Here is a 17,546-nt window from a genome sequence, read left to right as displayed (position 1 = left end):
AAAACTTACTTGTTTGTGCATTTCTACATTGAGACCATAAGACATTTCGTAATACTGAAAATAAAGAAAAATAGTCACTCATTTATAACAAATTTAAAAAAAAATTAAACAGTATACAGTAGGTACTAACTAGTAAATAACTAGACGTTTTGTGAAAGTCACTCTTTTAGGATCTTTGTCAACTTTTCTGCAAATCAAATTTTAATTGTTGCATTATCGAAATCCGGAGAATAAAGTTAAGAATAATCATTGTGTGGTAGCGCTTCGTGCTCTCGTGCCACAGGTCCTTGGTTCGATCCTCCGGCCTGGCAAGGTTGACTCAGCCTTTTATCCCTTCAGTGGGTCGATAAAATGAGTATCAAGCAGGCTTGATTGGGGGTTTCGCGTTCGGCTGACCACCCAACCCAAACATCTGCTCTCGCATCCGGGAGCCCAAAGTTAAGAAAATTGAGATGGGCACAGTAGACTTTAGCCCTCTATGGGCTGTCACGCCACTGAGTTTAGTTTAATCAGGGAAAATAAGGCAGAATTAAAAGCATCAAAACTAGTTTGACCTGTTTATCTATCAAATAGAAATTATTAAGGCCAATTTCAGTTTCATACAGAAAAATAAACTAATTTTAAATTAACCTTTAACATAAATACTGATTTGTTAGATTTCTATGGAATGTTTTAATTTTTCCTCATTGAAATATTTTTTTAACCCTAGTGCGTAAGCAAAAATTACTCAATTTTTAATAAAAAACTATAATTATATATTAAGAGCAAACCACCAAACACCAGTATACAGATACAAATTGACAATACAGATATTTATTTGTGTATAATGATTATGAAAATTAAAATCTTACCATTACATAATGCCTTTGCATCTCTGTTTTTTCAGTTGCTAATTTTTCACACTCTAATTTTAAACTGAAAAAAAAAAGACTTAATTATCATACCAGAATAAATTAATTCTGTGCTTAGCACAGTAATATTAAATAAAGCACTTTAAGACCACTTGCGAGTTAGCTTTTGCACTATTAAGCTCGTTTGAGAGATATTATTACTCCTGTGCTTAGCACATTAGCGTAGCACATCCGAAGTCATTGGGTTTAACAGAGTAAAGTAGGGTTTTTAAACTACACTCATTTGAAGAAAGTAATAATGATTGCAGGAGGTAATGATGTTACGTCACGGATTATTATGAAATTTTTGTCACAAAAATCCGGTGATCATGATCAAAAAAAATTTTCAATAACGATATACACAGGATAATTTTTTTAAAAACCAATAACTTTGAAAAAACTACTAAATAGCATTAGGAAAACAATTATTTGTCATCACACAGAAAGGTTTAACCAGAACGACAATTAAGGGATAAAACAAATAGACAACTTTCCAAGAGAACTATAGCGGTTATTGAAAAAAAAAAAAAATTAAGCAATAAATAAAAAAGGAGAAACGCGCGAAATCATGCAAGGTCACGTGAGCGTCGGAGCACGTCCAATGAGGAGCAAAGGAGACATAGAAGGAAAGCAAACATAATAACACCAGTAAAAATTCTCTCCTTTCTCATAAAACAGAGAAACTAGATACGGTTGGCCTAACTTCCAAATAATGTAGACAGCGAAGATAGATCGGGTGCGTAGGGGAGGTGGTCTAAAAACGCACGCATCGCAGCGTTTGCGTTTTACGGATTGGCAACGCGAAAGATTTTCGCAAAAAGCAATTTACCGTGAAAACAGAAAAGAGATGAACAAAAACAACGGCATATGAAAAAGAGAGCGGTCACACGTGACCGAAGAAGAGATGGCGCGTTGTTTTCTTTTCTCCTCTGCATCGCTCTTCTTTGATTGAGAGAAACTAAGGCTCTCTTCTTATTTCTTTTCCATCTACTTTTACTATTGTAAGTTTCTCAATAGAAAAATGATTGCATTTTTCTCCCATAAGACTGTGAAAGACGGCCATGAAAATGAAATATGTATAAATAGGCCACTCATATATATCGTGTATTAAAAAAAGGTGATACAGTAAGTAGGAATAAAATTTACTTTTGTAATAATAAATAAAAATAAGATTTCACACTAAGAAAACAAATAAAATTTAGATTTTAAATCGGACCACAGATAACAAATAAAATTTAGATTTTACATTAGCCCTAAAATAAATAAAATTAAAAACTAAATAAAAAAAAACTTGTTTTAAGAAAGGGAGAAACATTATTCGTAATTTTATGAATTTAAAATTAGCATTAAATTTGGTTCTTTTAACAAGAGTCCTGATTTTTTCAATCAATAATAGTAAACTCTGTTTTTAATTTTGTAAAAAATCTCGAAAATTATTTGTTTTCGAATAGATTGTAATACAAAATCATAAATTGTAAATATAAAATCGTAGATATCTCATAAATCGTAAATACAAAATGATACCAAACAATGTAAAATTAAAATTAAAAAAAAAAACACGCTCACACAAAGTACGTCACTCAACTTTATACCAATTTACTGGAATTCGAATTCTAATTTACTCGAATACTCGAAAACTTTATACCAATTTCCTATTCTTAAATTTAAATTAGATTAAAAAAAATATTTGATACATAAAATGTTATAATTAAAAATCAAGATCGAAATGATTAAAATAAAACTATTTAGTATTGATAACAATCAGGGTTGGGTTTTTGACGTCAAAAAGTGGTTTTTGACATGACAAGGGTATAATACTGGTTTAAACCGTCAAAAACCCGTCAAAAATGTCAAAAACTAAAGTTTGCCAAAAAAATATATAAACTTCAAAACTACCAACAGTTGCCATGCATTACATTGAAATTTAATTATACTATAGGTAATCAGCAGGTTTTAAAATATTTTTTAATTAAAATTAAGGTAAAATAACACATTTAAAATCTCAGAAATTTATATTCAAATGCATGTGCAGAAAAATTTTGCACAAAATTTTTTTAAATATTTATATTTTGAAAAAAAAAATTTTTTTTTTGATACTTAAGAAAATTAAAAGTTTATTACTATGCATTTTTGACATATAAGGAACATATAACTAATATTTATAAGGAACTTACAAGTTATGTTGTATAAATACAAACTTGATACAAGTGTATGAAAAAAAAATTTAATGTTATACCGAATATCTTTATTATCCAGTATGTTAATTTGAATTTAAAAGTAGTTATATTTGGAAATAATGATAAATATAATTCATATTGTTTATTATATTTATTTATAATTATTACACTTATCATTTTAAAACAATTTTTACCTCTTAATTTTTTTCCCCCACTTGTATTAAGAATACAAATAATGCATATCTTGAAAGCAAAAAGTAATTATTCAACAGCTGAATATTTAGATATTCAACAAAACTATGTATATAGTATTCAGCAAAATGAAATTCACAAGTATTTGGATAAACTAAATTTTCAGCATAGTAAATGAATAGGCTGAATATACTGTAAATCAACACTAACTACTCTGTGTATTTAACAGAAAGCACTTAAATTTGTATTGTCTTAAGTTAAAAAGATTATTAAGAAGATTTAAAAGAATATTAAAAAGATTTTTCTTTAAAAGATGTCTAATGTACAAAACTGCTAATGTTTATCTTTAAAAATGTCTAATTTTTAGTATAATCTATACTATACACTAAATTTGGTTATAAATAAATTTCTTAATAATATCACTGCAGATTTTCAATAACACATGAAAATGAATACATAATATTACAAAAGATGTGAGCTTTCAAAAGTACAAGATTTTGGTTACTATTCAAACTATAAGTGTTTCTTTAAAATTTTAAATTTATTTTTTCTAGAACATATTTAGAAACACTATCCTTTATAAAAAATATATAAATTTTATTTATTAATTAAATTTCACTCTTATGAATATAGGTTTTTGACATTTTCGACATTTTTGACAGTGAGGTTTTTGACGTGACGGTTTAAACCATGGTTTAAACTGTCAAAAACTGTCACATGTCAAAAACCTGCCAACCCTGATAACAATATATACATAATTTATAATAACCATCCCATATTGGTGATAGCCAGGACATAGAAACTTTTTTTTTAATTTATTTGTTTATTTTTCTTTTCTTTTGGAATGAGTAGTAATAATAATGGAATAAAATAAGATATAATCTATTTTGCACTGACTTTTAAGCAGAAAAAAACAAACAGTATACACCTATTACTAGCATAAATTTGTAAACATTAATATAGTTTCTAAAATGAAAACTATTGTGAAGGAAATTACTAACTTCATTCACTTATAAATATAAAATAAATATACTGTTTTTTCATATTTATATATTTTTGAAGCGAAGTTTATGATCAAGTAATATCTTCCCAAGTCAGTTTTTCTTGGGATTATTCACCTAATTGTGAAGGTTACTTTAATTCACTTTAAAATATTTCGTGAATGGCCATACAGGACCTACATTTTTCCTAAAATGCGAGTCAGGATTTCATTTTATTACTTTAAAATGTGTTATTTCTTTTATTGTTATTTTTATAATTGTTCAAAAGAATGAACAATAATAAAATGATGTTGTGTATAATTTTTGTACAGAAAATATAATGTACTTACCTATGATATTGTGTTTGTAGGAAGTCAAACTCCTGTTTTATTCTATCACAAGATTCAGCTACAGTAAATTTAAATGGCTGGCCACCCTGAGGAGGTGGGCCCTGAAAAGAAAAAAAAATTATTAGAAAATTAATTAAGAAAAGAAATTATTCTCTATTTTGTAATTAAACATATCTACCGGTTAATTAAAAAGAAAGGAGAATCCATAAATTAAGACAAAATTTTAGTCCGTTTATTTCAAATATTATTTGAATCATTTTCAAAGTTAAACATTAACCCACATAACTGCCAAATTAACTGACGCAATTTTTGTAGATGCTATAAAACTATGTCCATGTCATACTAGCTTTCAGATATGTCCCGACCTTATCCTTTCATCTCATTAAAGTCATAAAAGCTAAGTTTTGATTATTATGTGTGTGTGAGATGCTGCTGCTGCAGGACAGGAACAGTTTGTTATCCGACGAATGGAGATCGATTACGCCTTGTATAGAACTGAAAATAAGAGTCCACGCTATCGTACAAGGCAGGGAGATGGTAGGACATGATCTACAAACACCTAAAACAAACTTAGGCCTATTTCGGCAATATTGTAGAAAAATTTAATAATAGTGTTTAGCATTCAAAAAGATAATTTATAAAAAATACATTTTTCATAATGTTAATATTAAAATTAAAAGGTATCTTGTTTTTGAAATCGCCCTAGTAACTATGGAATAATACGGTGGTTACATTAGAAATAAAAATATATCAATTTATCAAAGATATAAAAATCACAGACTTATAAAAATATATTCCAAAAATTATTAAAAGAATAATCTTTTTACACTTGTAAAGTTAAGAGAATTAATTTCAGTTAAACTTTTCAAGCAAATTGTAGCAATATGTCCACAGCCTTTTTAAATTGTTTCATTAATCACTTTGAAAACGAACGTAAAAAAAAAACTAATTTATAAGCGCTGACAATGCTGCGGATTTTAATTCAATATTTTCACGCTACACTACCCCCACATTAAAGCCACACTTGAAAGAAGGCCCAATAGCTGTAGTAAATCACTCTCTGCCGTTTTTACACGACAATTACGGGAAATAAATTGACAAACAAAGCTATCAAAAAACACCCTCATCACAACGGTGAAATGGTTACACGAGAAATTAAAATAAATGTTAAGAGAAGGATTTGGAGTGGCTCGGCGATCTAAAAAAAAAAAAAATATCAGCATACTTATTTTGCCGCCCTATTAATATTCCGAAAACCTACTCGAAAAGCTGTAAAATAATGGCTTTAAAATCCCGGCAAATGAGGCGTCGAGAGGCTGCTCCTGTAACCGCAAGCACCTTGTTTCCGCCCAAGCCATTGATCGACCACCCCCCACCCCCGATCCAACAACTGCCCGGGCTAATTAATGTCTCGGGCAATTTAATGGGGCGCCGTTTTAATATCGGAGACCCTCTCTTTTGTAATTAACAACTCCTTCGGCCCATTGTGGCGAGGTGGAAAAGGGTTGTCGAAGAGAAAATTTTTAAAAACGTTCCATCTCCGCCCCGCTCTTCACCCTTTAATGGAAGGGAGACACATTATTTAATGAGGGTTATTAGGGGCGCCGCAAATGAGTACTCGCCCTATTGACTACTACTTCCCCCTAAGTAGGTTATGAACACCCCCCATACTCAAAAAGGGGGGATGAACAGTGTAAGAAAATAAAATGCATCATCAAATTAAAACACCAGAATATTTTGATCAAGGATATATGTGTGCAGGGGCGTCTCTATCTCTCGAGTACTCTTTCGAGGGATCGCCCTGTGGTTAAGTGGGGGGTGGAAGGATAAAATTAAGAGAGGGGGTGGATGGCACTTCAAATATCGTTAGAGAAAACTCTAACGTAACGAAAGTTGGAGAGTTCTCAGTAATTATCACTATCCTTTTCTTTCCGTGCTAGACGTTTTGACGAAAATTTGGAAAATTTGTAGTGCCTGGTTCTTCATTCTTCGAAAACCTTTTCACCGAAGTTCAGGATAATTAGTGGTTCCTAATTTTAGGAACTGGCGTTCCTTTCTATAAAGTACATTTTCTGTTTATTTTTTAATGCGAAATAAAAGAGTGGAAGTTAAGTGATTCTACAGAATTTCAAAAGGAATGAGAAAGCGGTGCAATTATTTCTCTCTTTCGAATAATTTCGTTACTGATTCATTAAGGAAACAAGTTTGGTTAAAATTTTCATGTTAAGTGTATGTTTGTAAGGAAAAATCAATTTAAAAAGGGCTCGCGTGTGCCGTTGTTATTCTTTGGACATAAAGTTATTTTTAACAGTTCTGTTGCGGCTGTTAACATTCTAAATAAAAGTTGTAAGACATTAGACGTCAACATTGTGTGCAGAAAAATATTTATTGATGTTTGCATAAAGAAGGTGAAAATAAATGTTGAAAACACACTGAAATCGTTGTGCGGCTATCATAAGTTGAAAAAAAAAATGTACAAAATACGACAGCAATACGTTAAAAAATATATTATAACTAATATAATATATTTAAAAATACATTTATTGTAATTAAAAATATATTTAAAAATACATTTGAAAAATACATTTAATATACTTGAATAGCAAAACTTATATATTTTTAACGTAAGAATAACAGTTCTAAATAGATATTTGTAATTACTCTTACTATAACCGATAAAATGACTGTGAAACGTGCTACTAATTTTTTAAGAATAATGAATTAATGTGGTTCAAGAGACAGAAACAGCTTTATTGTTCCGAACTCGTACGGCATTCCACACACCACTAACCATGACCAAGGACCTAGCCTCATTTTTCAGGACTAACTTTAAACGCTATGATAGGAATGCCACGTAATTTTGACCTTGGTCAGACGACGTGGACAGCGACTTAACTATTACCCCTGTCCTGTTTCAAAATTCCACACCACAACCAAGGAGAGGTAGATACTTTATTTACGTCGCACTAGAGCTGCACAACGGGCTTTTGGCGACGGTCTGGCAAACATTCCCGAAGATGATCCAAAGACATGCCATCGCAATTTTGATCCTCTGTAGAGAGGATGGCTCCCTGCTTAACCAGACGACCTATGAGACGCGAAGTCGAACACTTTACGGTAGAACAGTGTAACGAGGAACGATACCGTGCACCCTCAGTCTCTACGCAGATTGATCAAAGTGTACACCAACCCGCTAACTGATCGCAGACAGTGACGCTTGATTTCAGTGTTCTACTGGGAACCGTGTCTTTGCTATCAGTCCACTGCGGGACCAACTAACGAGAGGACTTTCAGCCACGTCTGATTTAAAGTGCGCCTTGCTGTGTATACACTCCGGTTGTTTTATCGGCAGTCTGAATCGAACTCACTACCCCCAGCTATCTAACGCGGTGAACGATGCCTTAACAAACTGAACCAAGCAGCGCTCCGTACGGCAAGTGAAAGAGAAAGCACAGCTTTAATCCTTCATCCAAAACAAGCACTTCAGTATATTATCAAAATATCTTTTAAATATTTCACAATTTGTGATACAAGGGGGAAAATACTTTAAGTAAATACGAATTAGTAACAATTCTTTAAGAGAGTAAAAAACTGAAAGAATACTTCAGACAGCAAAGATAAACTAATAAAAAAATTGATACCATATTAACCGCAGAATTCAAAACCAATCATCGGTTTGATAAATCGTCAATCAACTAATAAGATGATTAGGTCCTTCAAGCAATCTATCACAATTATTTTTTCCATCGCTGTTTGATTATATTATTTAGATTTATCATATCCACAGGGACATTAGAAGACAACATACAATTAATGACCAATATTGTAATTGATGAAGATTTTAAAATACCAAGGTAAAAATTTAAAAATTAACCATGTAAAGAAATAAAAAATACTGTGTAAATTTATTATTCGCTAAAAGTTCTCAAAAAACACAACTCGTTACAAAAATAAAAATGCTCTCAGAGTCGATATAAATGTAAGATATTCATTGGCTGAGCTTATTACAAATTCCTTAGGTTGTATCATGCGATTTGTTTAGTTTCATTGATAAATTTACTTTTGATCAGGAATGATTTTTTGGAGCAATAAGTGTTTGAAAAAAAAAGAAGGAAAAAAAAAGAAATCTCGTGAATTTAACTTTGGCTCATTTGTTCATGCAGTAACTTTTTCTCACCATTTTAATATATTTATGCCATCAGGTTTAATTTTAATAGCCATGTGTTCGTTATTTTAAATTGCCAAATGCAAATAACAAACTTTTAATACGAAATTTAAATAGTCGAATAGGATGAAACTTTTATGAAAATAAAATATGTAAACAAAACGCAATTCCCGATACTCCTTGAGTAAGTACCTACTGTTACTTGCATATAATTCAATGTTTACCTTTCAGATATTCGGTGTTAGCTACATGCTTTCAAGTTCTCTTTTTTTTTTTGTTGAATAATTTATTTCCTTTTTAAAACATTAATAGGAACATGTCATTATTTTTTATTATTATCATTTTTTATTATATTTTATTTATAATTTATTTACTTATTTATTATTTTTCATTCATTATTTATTTATAATTTATATAATAACCTTTAGTGGAATCCGGGTATTCAATCAAAAAATGTTTCGATCACAACACGCATGATTACTTACATATTCGATGTTTGGATTTTTCTCTTTTCTTTTCATCTTGTACTTAAATGTTAACGGTACAAAATTTGTATCTGTTCGAAAAACTGGGTGGATACGATTGTTATTTTTAGGTAATATATTAGGAAAAAAAAAATCATGCGTGAAGTAATAAATTTAGAATAAATTGCAATAAATTTAGGAAGAATGGAAAGAAATTTAATCAAAAGACAACCAGAGGCCTCTTTTTCCTTTTTCTATTTCAAAAATTATTCAGGGGAGAAAATGTTAAACTTTAAAAAACAGAGCTTGTGAAATTTAATTGTAGTTAAACATGAGATGTTTTATTTGAAAAAAATATTAAACTTGGCAAGAAAAATGAAAAATGCCGAAAACTTTTTTTTTTTCAATAAAATTTTCCTCAAAATACGATAATCTTTAGTCAACTTTACAAGCGAATTCCACTTCACCAAATTTAATACTAAAAAAAATATTATGACGAAAACAAGAAAAACTTTTCCCGCAAATAAAAACACACTTTAAAAAAAAATGTCAATAAACAAACGATAAGCAGAGGGTGAAAAAAAAACATGTTTCCGATTTTTCGAATCAAAATTAAACGACCGACAGTAGTACGAGACTTTATTTTCCATTACATTAACCCATTATGCAATTAAGTTAATTAAGCGCAGTCTTTTGTTAAACAAGTTAAAGGTGCACATAAACCTCTTTCTCTTTTTCAGAAAAAAGGGTTAAAAAGGTTTTCGCACTTGCGTCTGATGATACGTATGAAAGAAAAGACAGCTTGAAAACCATTTATTTAAGCGCTACCTCACTTAAAACACTTTTTTTTCTATCGTTGTTATTTTAATTTCTGGCTGAAACTCTCTTCCGCTTAAAACACTCTCGCTTTTGTTGGCGAATTTTTACTTCTTTTTTTTTAACATTTGGCGGTGTTTTCGCTTTGTTTAAACCGCTCTATTATTTCCGCGAAGATGGCTTAAAATCTGCGGAAACTGAAAAAGAAAAAAAAAAAGAAAATTAATTTTTGTGGAAGGATTAAAAAGAATTATAAATTTAGCGTGTTTATTAAGATGTTTCCAATTTGGTGGTTTTTAGTTGCTATTATAATAAAGCCAAAGATTGTCAAACACTTTTTGTGAAAGATTTATTTTTTAAGAAATATAGAAAAGGCTACTTAATTTTTCATAACTTTGTGAATTAAATGGCTCTGGTTTTATGAAAAATTTTAAGCCAGTAGTCTGTACAAACTTTTAGCAAAATATCCATTTTTGTGAAATAGTGAAAAAAAAAAAAAAAAAAACTACGCATAATTTTATAAAATTTTAAAATGTGAAAAAAATTTGCCTGTTTCAGAGGTGGGGAACCAAGCCCTTCAGTGAGTTACTTTTAAAATACTGAATCAAAAACTTCATTAACTTTTTCAACAAAAAAGTTTTGTAAAATGTTCATTTTTAAAGTGACCTTTTTTTTCCCTCCATTAATTCGACACTGAGAATTTTACAAAGAAATTTAAATTACCATAAGTGGGCCTTGCTTTTACTAAAAATCAGGTGTAATATTTACACATTTTCTAAAAGTATTAGTTATACATGTATTTAATATGTACATTTTTAATACGTACTTTTATTATATATTACAGTAAGATGCCCCCTCCAATATGCTATTTAATAGTAGCACAAATCGTCAAAAAAAATCAAAAACTAGCCAATTTTAAAAAACAATTGATTCATTCCCACATAATAAAGGTAAGTAGCTACTTTTACTTTTTATTTTATTCTTTATTTTTATCTAGACGATATTATTGGGTCTTTCACAAATAATATTCTTCGTTTTCAAATCGATTTTAAAATTCTTATTTAATTTATTATAATTTTTTTTAAATTTATCTCACTGTGCATCAAAAAAAATTTTTTAATTTTATTTAAAAAAAAATTTTAAAAAAAATTAAAAAAATACCAATTGCACTACAAGAAGAAAAATATACCAAAAAAAAAAATATTACAATTCAGAAATATTCGATACTTAAACATAATTTATTCTGAGGAAAAATTACAACATGAGATTTTTTTTGACAGAGGCTTAATTAAGAAAATCGATAAAAAGTATTTTAGCTTATTTAGAATAAACTTACTAAGAACTCAAATATCATAATACACCTCACACATATACCTTTGAAAGCAAAGCTAATAACAAAACATTTTGCACTTACAACTTAATTCACTAAACATGCAACTCAAAAACGTTATTGGGGCATAAAACGCAACTAAGTTGCAATATAAATAAACAATACATCACCAAGTAATCAAGTGGAACGAAAAGGGAGGTTGGAATAAAAAAATAAATAAAAAATAAACTGGGCATTTATTAATGTAATTTATTAAAGAACATACCCGCGTGATATAATCCATTAACTTAGAGGGAAATGAATTGAAAACTTACACAGAGCACTTGACAAACATTAAAGTTTTTATTTGTTTACTATTTTTAAAACTTTTTTATTATTTGTCATTTTTAAAATACAACTAAATAAATATTTTGTCAGACTTCAGCAAAATACGGATAAATTGCACGCTATATTGAAGGGAAGTACATTTTACACGGCCTTAAGGTTTAAAACGCATCAAATGGTAAGTTGCTTTTTACATGTTAATATGAAGCAATGTAAATCAACATGGTCTGTTATTATCCCACTGAATGAGTAACTTTCATCAAAAATTAAATTTAAAAATATTAAACGAGAAAAAAAAAATCAAAAAATTTTTATCAGCGACAACGTATTAACCGAACACAATTGTGCCTCGATAAGCCTTTATTTTTCACGCTTCTACTCGCTCGTTTTCAAATTCTTAATTTTTTTTGTTCTTTAATATGGCAATTTGACCTTTTTTTCCCCCCTAAGAAGTTTCATTTTATTTTCACATTCATTAAAAAATAACCATGTTTACTTTTTTAGATCTTTTGTGAAAAAGTAAAGTCCCATTTTTGTGAACTTGTGAAAAATTTAATCACTTTCTGAATTTGTAATTACTGTAGAATGGGGTTATTTTAGCTACGATCCCCCCTTTTCTTTCAAAATGACCCCTTGACATGCTCTCAGATTCATAAAAATCAATGACTAGGGAAAGAATAATATTTATGAATTGTTAAAAAATATATTTTTGAATATATTATGAAATATATAGAAATATATTATGAATTGTTAAGAAATATATGCCGGGCACGCTGACCGCCATACTTCCCAATGAACTAACATATAAAAAATTAATGGAAAATCTTCTAATAAATATATAGACTATGTACATAACATTCGAATCACATTAATAAAAACGCACTTATTAGAAACCTCTCTTCGTACTCGATGTAGTATAATATGATATAGTTTAGATAAAATATCCCCGGAACAGCCCGTAGCGGGGCTGGTCAGTTTACTCACGAAGGTCAAATCTCCACAATTTCGAGACCAATGGCAGAATAAAAAAGTTCTAATTTATAAATTAAAATTTGTGCTTTAAAAATAGAACTTTTTTTTATCATTAACAGCACAAAGAATAATAATGAAGAAAAAAATGAATTTAAAATGTACAAATAAGGAATGAAAATTTACTTCATATCTTTAATTATTGGAAAGGAAATGTCAATTTTTTTTAGATTTCAGAACATAAGCCCTATTTTAAATGCACGTCGCTCTGCAATCAAATTATGTAGAAAATAATCCGTACAAAAAAATAAATAAAATAAAGCACCAAGTCTTTAAAAAATAAAGCACCAAGTCTTTAAAAAAAAAAAACATTCGTAAATAAACTCGGTAAAGGAAATGACTCAATTTAAAACTAAGTTACTTCAGACCAGAACCCTAATTACACAATAATTATATATTTTCTTTACACTACAAGAAAGTTATAAACAATTTTAAAAAAAGTGCAATAATAGCAATTCATTATAGTAAATTGCGTGTAGCAAATTTGTCGCCAACAGTCAACGCACCATCGCCTAATGAAAACTACCATTGCATCATAATAACTCCACTACCAAAGGAAATCAATCGGGACAGCAACGGACATATTTATTCAACTGCTGGTTGCTCACATGATATAAGGTCGCCAATCTTCTACGATCAATGGGCTTGTCTACGATCCGACAGAGCGAGACCGACGAATGTAGAATCGTAAAACGAGGGTCAAATGTGGCATGTCAAAACTGGAGGACTTCCATGTGATTTCACGCTGCACTGAAATGGTCCCGCTTCACGCTTTACCTCATCTTCTAGTATAGATGCTGCTTGACAAACAAAAACGTGGAGTCGGATCTATTACAACGACGAATGGCAAATTTGTTTGGGAAGTGAAGAGATGTTTTGAAGATAGTATTAGTAAAATAGTAATACCATCACTCAAATAATTAGCGAAACGTAAAGCAGAAAATATTTCTTCGACAATTTTGTCATTGCTTAAATTATATCTAGAGAGCAAGATGTGATATAAGGATTTTTCTTTTAACTGTTGCTTAGCTTTTCTTTAATTGTGATAAATGAAACGCAAAGAATAATAAAGTCTATTACAAATCTAATATACATGCTTGTTGATGTAAGTTCCGCGTGAATAACATTACTCTAAAAATCTACAATAAACGTGCATTAAAACAACACAAAATACAACAATTAAGTATAAGGTAATGCTTTATTCAAAACAAAATACATTAAAAAAAATTAAACAAGCTAAGTAATTGGGTTAATACGTGAAAAAAGTAAGCAAGCTAAGTAAGAAATTGGGTTAAGACAAAATAAATTAGTAATAAAAAAAAGTGCCTATGTTTACACTAATTAAATGATACTAAATTGCTTAGCCTTTATTTAAAATGCATTTTTAAATTTAAATTATAAATGAAAAGGGTCAATGCTTGTTACATTGTAAAATAAACCGAAATAATAAATTTTACACCTCAATTTCAAACCCACGCCCCTAATTAATCATGCCTATTTTTTTTACCATTCCCTATAACAAATCTAATATACATTTCTTATCAACAATTGCAAACATGCAAGAACCGCTCCTACATGTTAACAAAGCAATAAACAAATTAGCTAAATAAAAACATCAAATGATAATTCAATGAAACACACCTCTTATCGCATGAAGAAAATAAAAAACAAAGCAAAACAAAACCACGAACAAGCACTGCATAGGAATACCAATTAAGCAGTCTAGCAAGCGATAATTCCAACATCTCCCCCCCCCTTCCCAAGAGTGAAATACAATCACCAAGCGGTCAATCCTGGTTGCTTTTTGACTCTGGGGAACAATATAATGACGCGAGGGCGGTACATACTTACTTCACTTCCGTTCGCTTCTCGCACTCGTCAAGATATAGCCTATATAAAAGCGACGCAATTTAAGAGAGGGTCAAAAACGTGAGTACCCCTACCTCTCGGCTGTTGGGCGGTAGAAGGACATTAAACCCACAACAATGTCCATTATCAAAACCGATCCTCACGTTCCAGACACACCCCCAATTTGAGAGATAGCCATAACTGCATTGTTCTGTCCGAGACACCGATACATTAACATGATTTTCTGATGTGAATTATTGGAATGTACTTTGAAAATCGTTTGCTGGGAAGGATGTGTGGGTTACAGCACTACTAAAGATTATAATTTCATAAAGAAATTAAGCCATTATATCATTTCATTGTGATGTAAGTAATTGCATTGTTCATAGAAATTTACATTAACTCAAGTCGTTCAATTAGATATACTTGTGGGAATATTTAAACATGTACTGAGAAATCAGTGCCAAATAATTAAGACCATTACAAAATTCAACGAAATATTGAAATATTATAATTAGAACTTAAGAGCCAGGAAGTGGAAGACATATCAGTCCTCGAAATTTCACGTTTTAAAATAGTTGTAATTAAATTTTGATATGTTACACAAAGTCGTGAAAATCCGCGGTCCGATTAGTCAAAGTAAGTGATCGTTTGAGTTAAAACAAATTATCTTAGAAGTAAGTGTGATTTAAAACACTTCTAAAAAAATTACAAAGGCAAGTCATCAGACCAATATCAAATTCACCACAGTATTGTAATGTTAGGAGATAAGGAGTCAGAAAAACTATCCTAGTCCTTGAATTTCATGCTTTATAATCATTAACAATATTTTTTCAATATCCTGATTTAATATCATTGTTGTATTGTGGAACATAATTTATATGGAGTCTTTATGTTAAAATAATTACAGATTTGAAAATGTCTAAATAACCAAGATTTCATTTAAATTCTATTTATCAACAATGGCTTTTACAATAAATTGTTACATCTCCATTAGAATTTTAGTCATAATAAAATATGTAATCGAGCCATTATTAAATTCAACGCAATATTGTAATTTATAACAGAACAAAGGAGCCAAAAGACCAATATCAGTCTTAAACTTTAAGCTTATAGAACTATACGTAATTACAATCAGTGGCAAATTTAGTAAAGTGTCAATAGAAGCATGTCTTCGTTTAAGTTGAAACAAATTATCGCGAAAACAAACGCTCCTTAACCCTTTCAGTCCCAAATATTTATTTTTCACCAAAAAAATCTGAAATTTGTAAAACAGACTCATTTTGCATTCAAAAGAACAAAACAAACAGAATTTTTTTTTTTTTAAATTTCTTTAATAAAATTTTAAATGATTCCAAATGGCATCATTGGGAATAAAGTAGTGAAGGACGAAAATCACTAGAAAAGTTTTTGAATATATATTATGCATTATTTAAAGATTTATAACTATATAAATGGGGTATTTTTTAATAACTAAATAAATTATAACTATTCTGCAAGAAATATTTGGCGCTATTATATTTATTACACATTGAGAAAAATTGAACCAATTTTCATCATTATTGATATGGTTAGATGAGAACCTTATTATTTCTCAGTATTACTTATTTATTTCACATGAAATGTTATAAAACAGTTCTTAGTATTGTTAAGACAGGTATGCATTGGGGTGCATCCAGAGCCGGATTATACCTTTCGTAGGCCCTAGGCATAGCCGTTCTTGGGCCCTCCCCTCCTTCCCCCACTCCTCCCCTCTTTTCAAAATATATGCTAAAATTTTCTTGCATATATTTTTTTTTACATTTTTATTAATATGGATTTTAATTTACAAATTTGTTTATCGAACTTTATCTGCAATACCGACATACTGCCGATATTGCAGCTGATATCGATAATACCATTATAATTAGTTCGATCGATAACTATGTAAGCACTTCACGTCAACTATTCAACAACAAAACAGCAAAGAAAACAGTGAAATTGATAGTGAGATTAATTACAAGAAATATTTATACTACAAATAGCTTCATAGTTCTTATGATACTACTATGATAACAAAGTGAAGGAAATTAACATTGTCAAAAGTTAATCTTTTGAAATTATTGATAAATAAATTTGCAAGGTAGGTTAAATGTTTACTAATAGAAAAAAATTATTTTTGTCAACAAATTTTTTTCTCCCAAGTTTTTCGTAGGCCCCTGAATTTCGTTGGCCCTAGGCACGTGCCTAGTGTGCCTATAGGTTAATCCGGCCCTTTAGATTCTAGACTTTAGATTCCATTGATATATCACCTAGAACATTATCACTAGTTTCTTCATCTGAATCCAAGTCTTCTATTTCGATGTCAGAAAAGTCTCCATTCAAAAGCAAATGAACCGCTTTATCAATAGATAAAGCCTCTGCTTTTTGCTTTGGCATCAGGAAAAATAATGACAAAAAGAAATAAGTCTTTTTTATCCCAAAATCTTAGTAAAACTTGAAAAAGTAATAAGAAAGAGCAAAGAAAAACGATATAAATTCAAAATAAACAACACATTAGACAGTGATATAGAGTTGTACTCAACTCCCACTGATTCCATTTGGAATCATAGCTTTTCAATAAATAAAAGCAATAAATTTTCAAAATGAAAATTGTTAAAAATTGTTGAAATACTATTTATGAACATTTAAATAAATAAAAATGAAATATTTAAAAATATTCTTTAATTTAAAATGCCTCAAAAAGATATTTTATTTCAATAACTTTTATGGATTTGAACAAAACTGAAACAAGTATCATTTCAATCACAAACACACGTAGTGCCTCCATCTATTGGTGAAAAATAAAAATATATTTCGTTAGAGGAATGTTTGTAGATTAAAATACCGCCTATTTCAAATCAAATGGAGTTTTAGGTAAGCAGATAAAAAATCTTAAATGTAATGATTCCAATTGGAATCACTGGGACCGAAAGGGTTAACTACCTCACTGGAGATTTTGC

General features: G+C 29.8%; 1 protein-coding gene across 13 annotated transcripts in view; it reads right to left on the bottom strand.

Moving 5' to 3' along the window:
* The window catches only part of LOC107445501 (transducin-like enhancer protein 4), a 171,298-nt gene that overhangs the window by 88,350 nt on the left and 65,402 nt on the right, over window positions 1-17,546 (bottom strand). For all 13 annotated transcript variants that reach the window (XM_043042564.3, XM_043042565.3, XM_043042561.3 and 10 more), the window contains exons 2-4: window positions 4,590-4,690; window positions 852-915; window positions 10-54 (exon numbers count right to left, since the gene is read on the bottom strand). In XM_043042564.3, coding sequence (XP_042898498.1) covers window positions 10-54; window positions 852-915; window positions 4,590-4,690 — 210 coding nt within the window. The remainder of the gene's footprint in view (window positions 1-9; window positions 55-851; window positions 916-4,589; window positions 4,691-17,546) is intronic.

The sequence above is a fragment of the Parasteatoda tepidariorum genome, chromosome 7 (genome assembly GCF_982258835.1).
Source record: "Parasteatoda tepidariorum strain Cologne lab strain chromosome 7, Ptep-v5.0, whole genome shotgun sequence".
Lineage (NCBI taxonomy): Eukaryota > Metazoa > Arthropoda > Arachnida > Araneae > Theridiidae > Parasteatoda > Parasteatoda tepidariorum.
The sequence above is the reverse complement of the archived record's forward strand: the minus strand, read 5'-3'. Positions and strand labels throughout refer to the sequence as shown.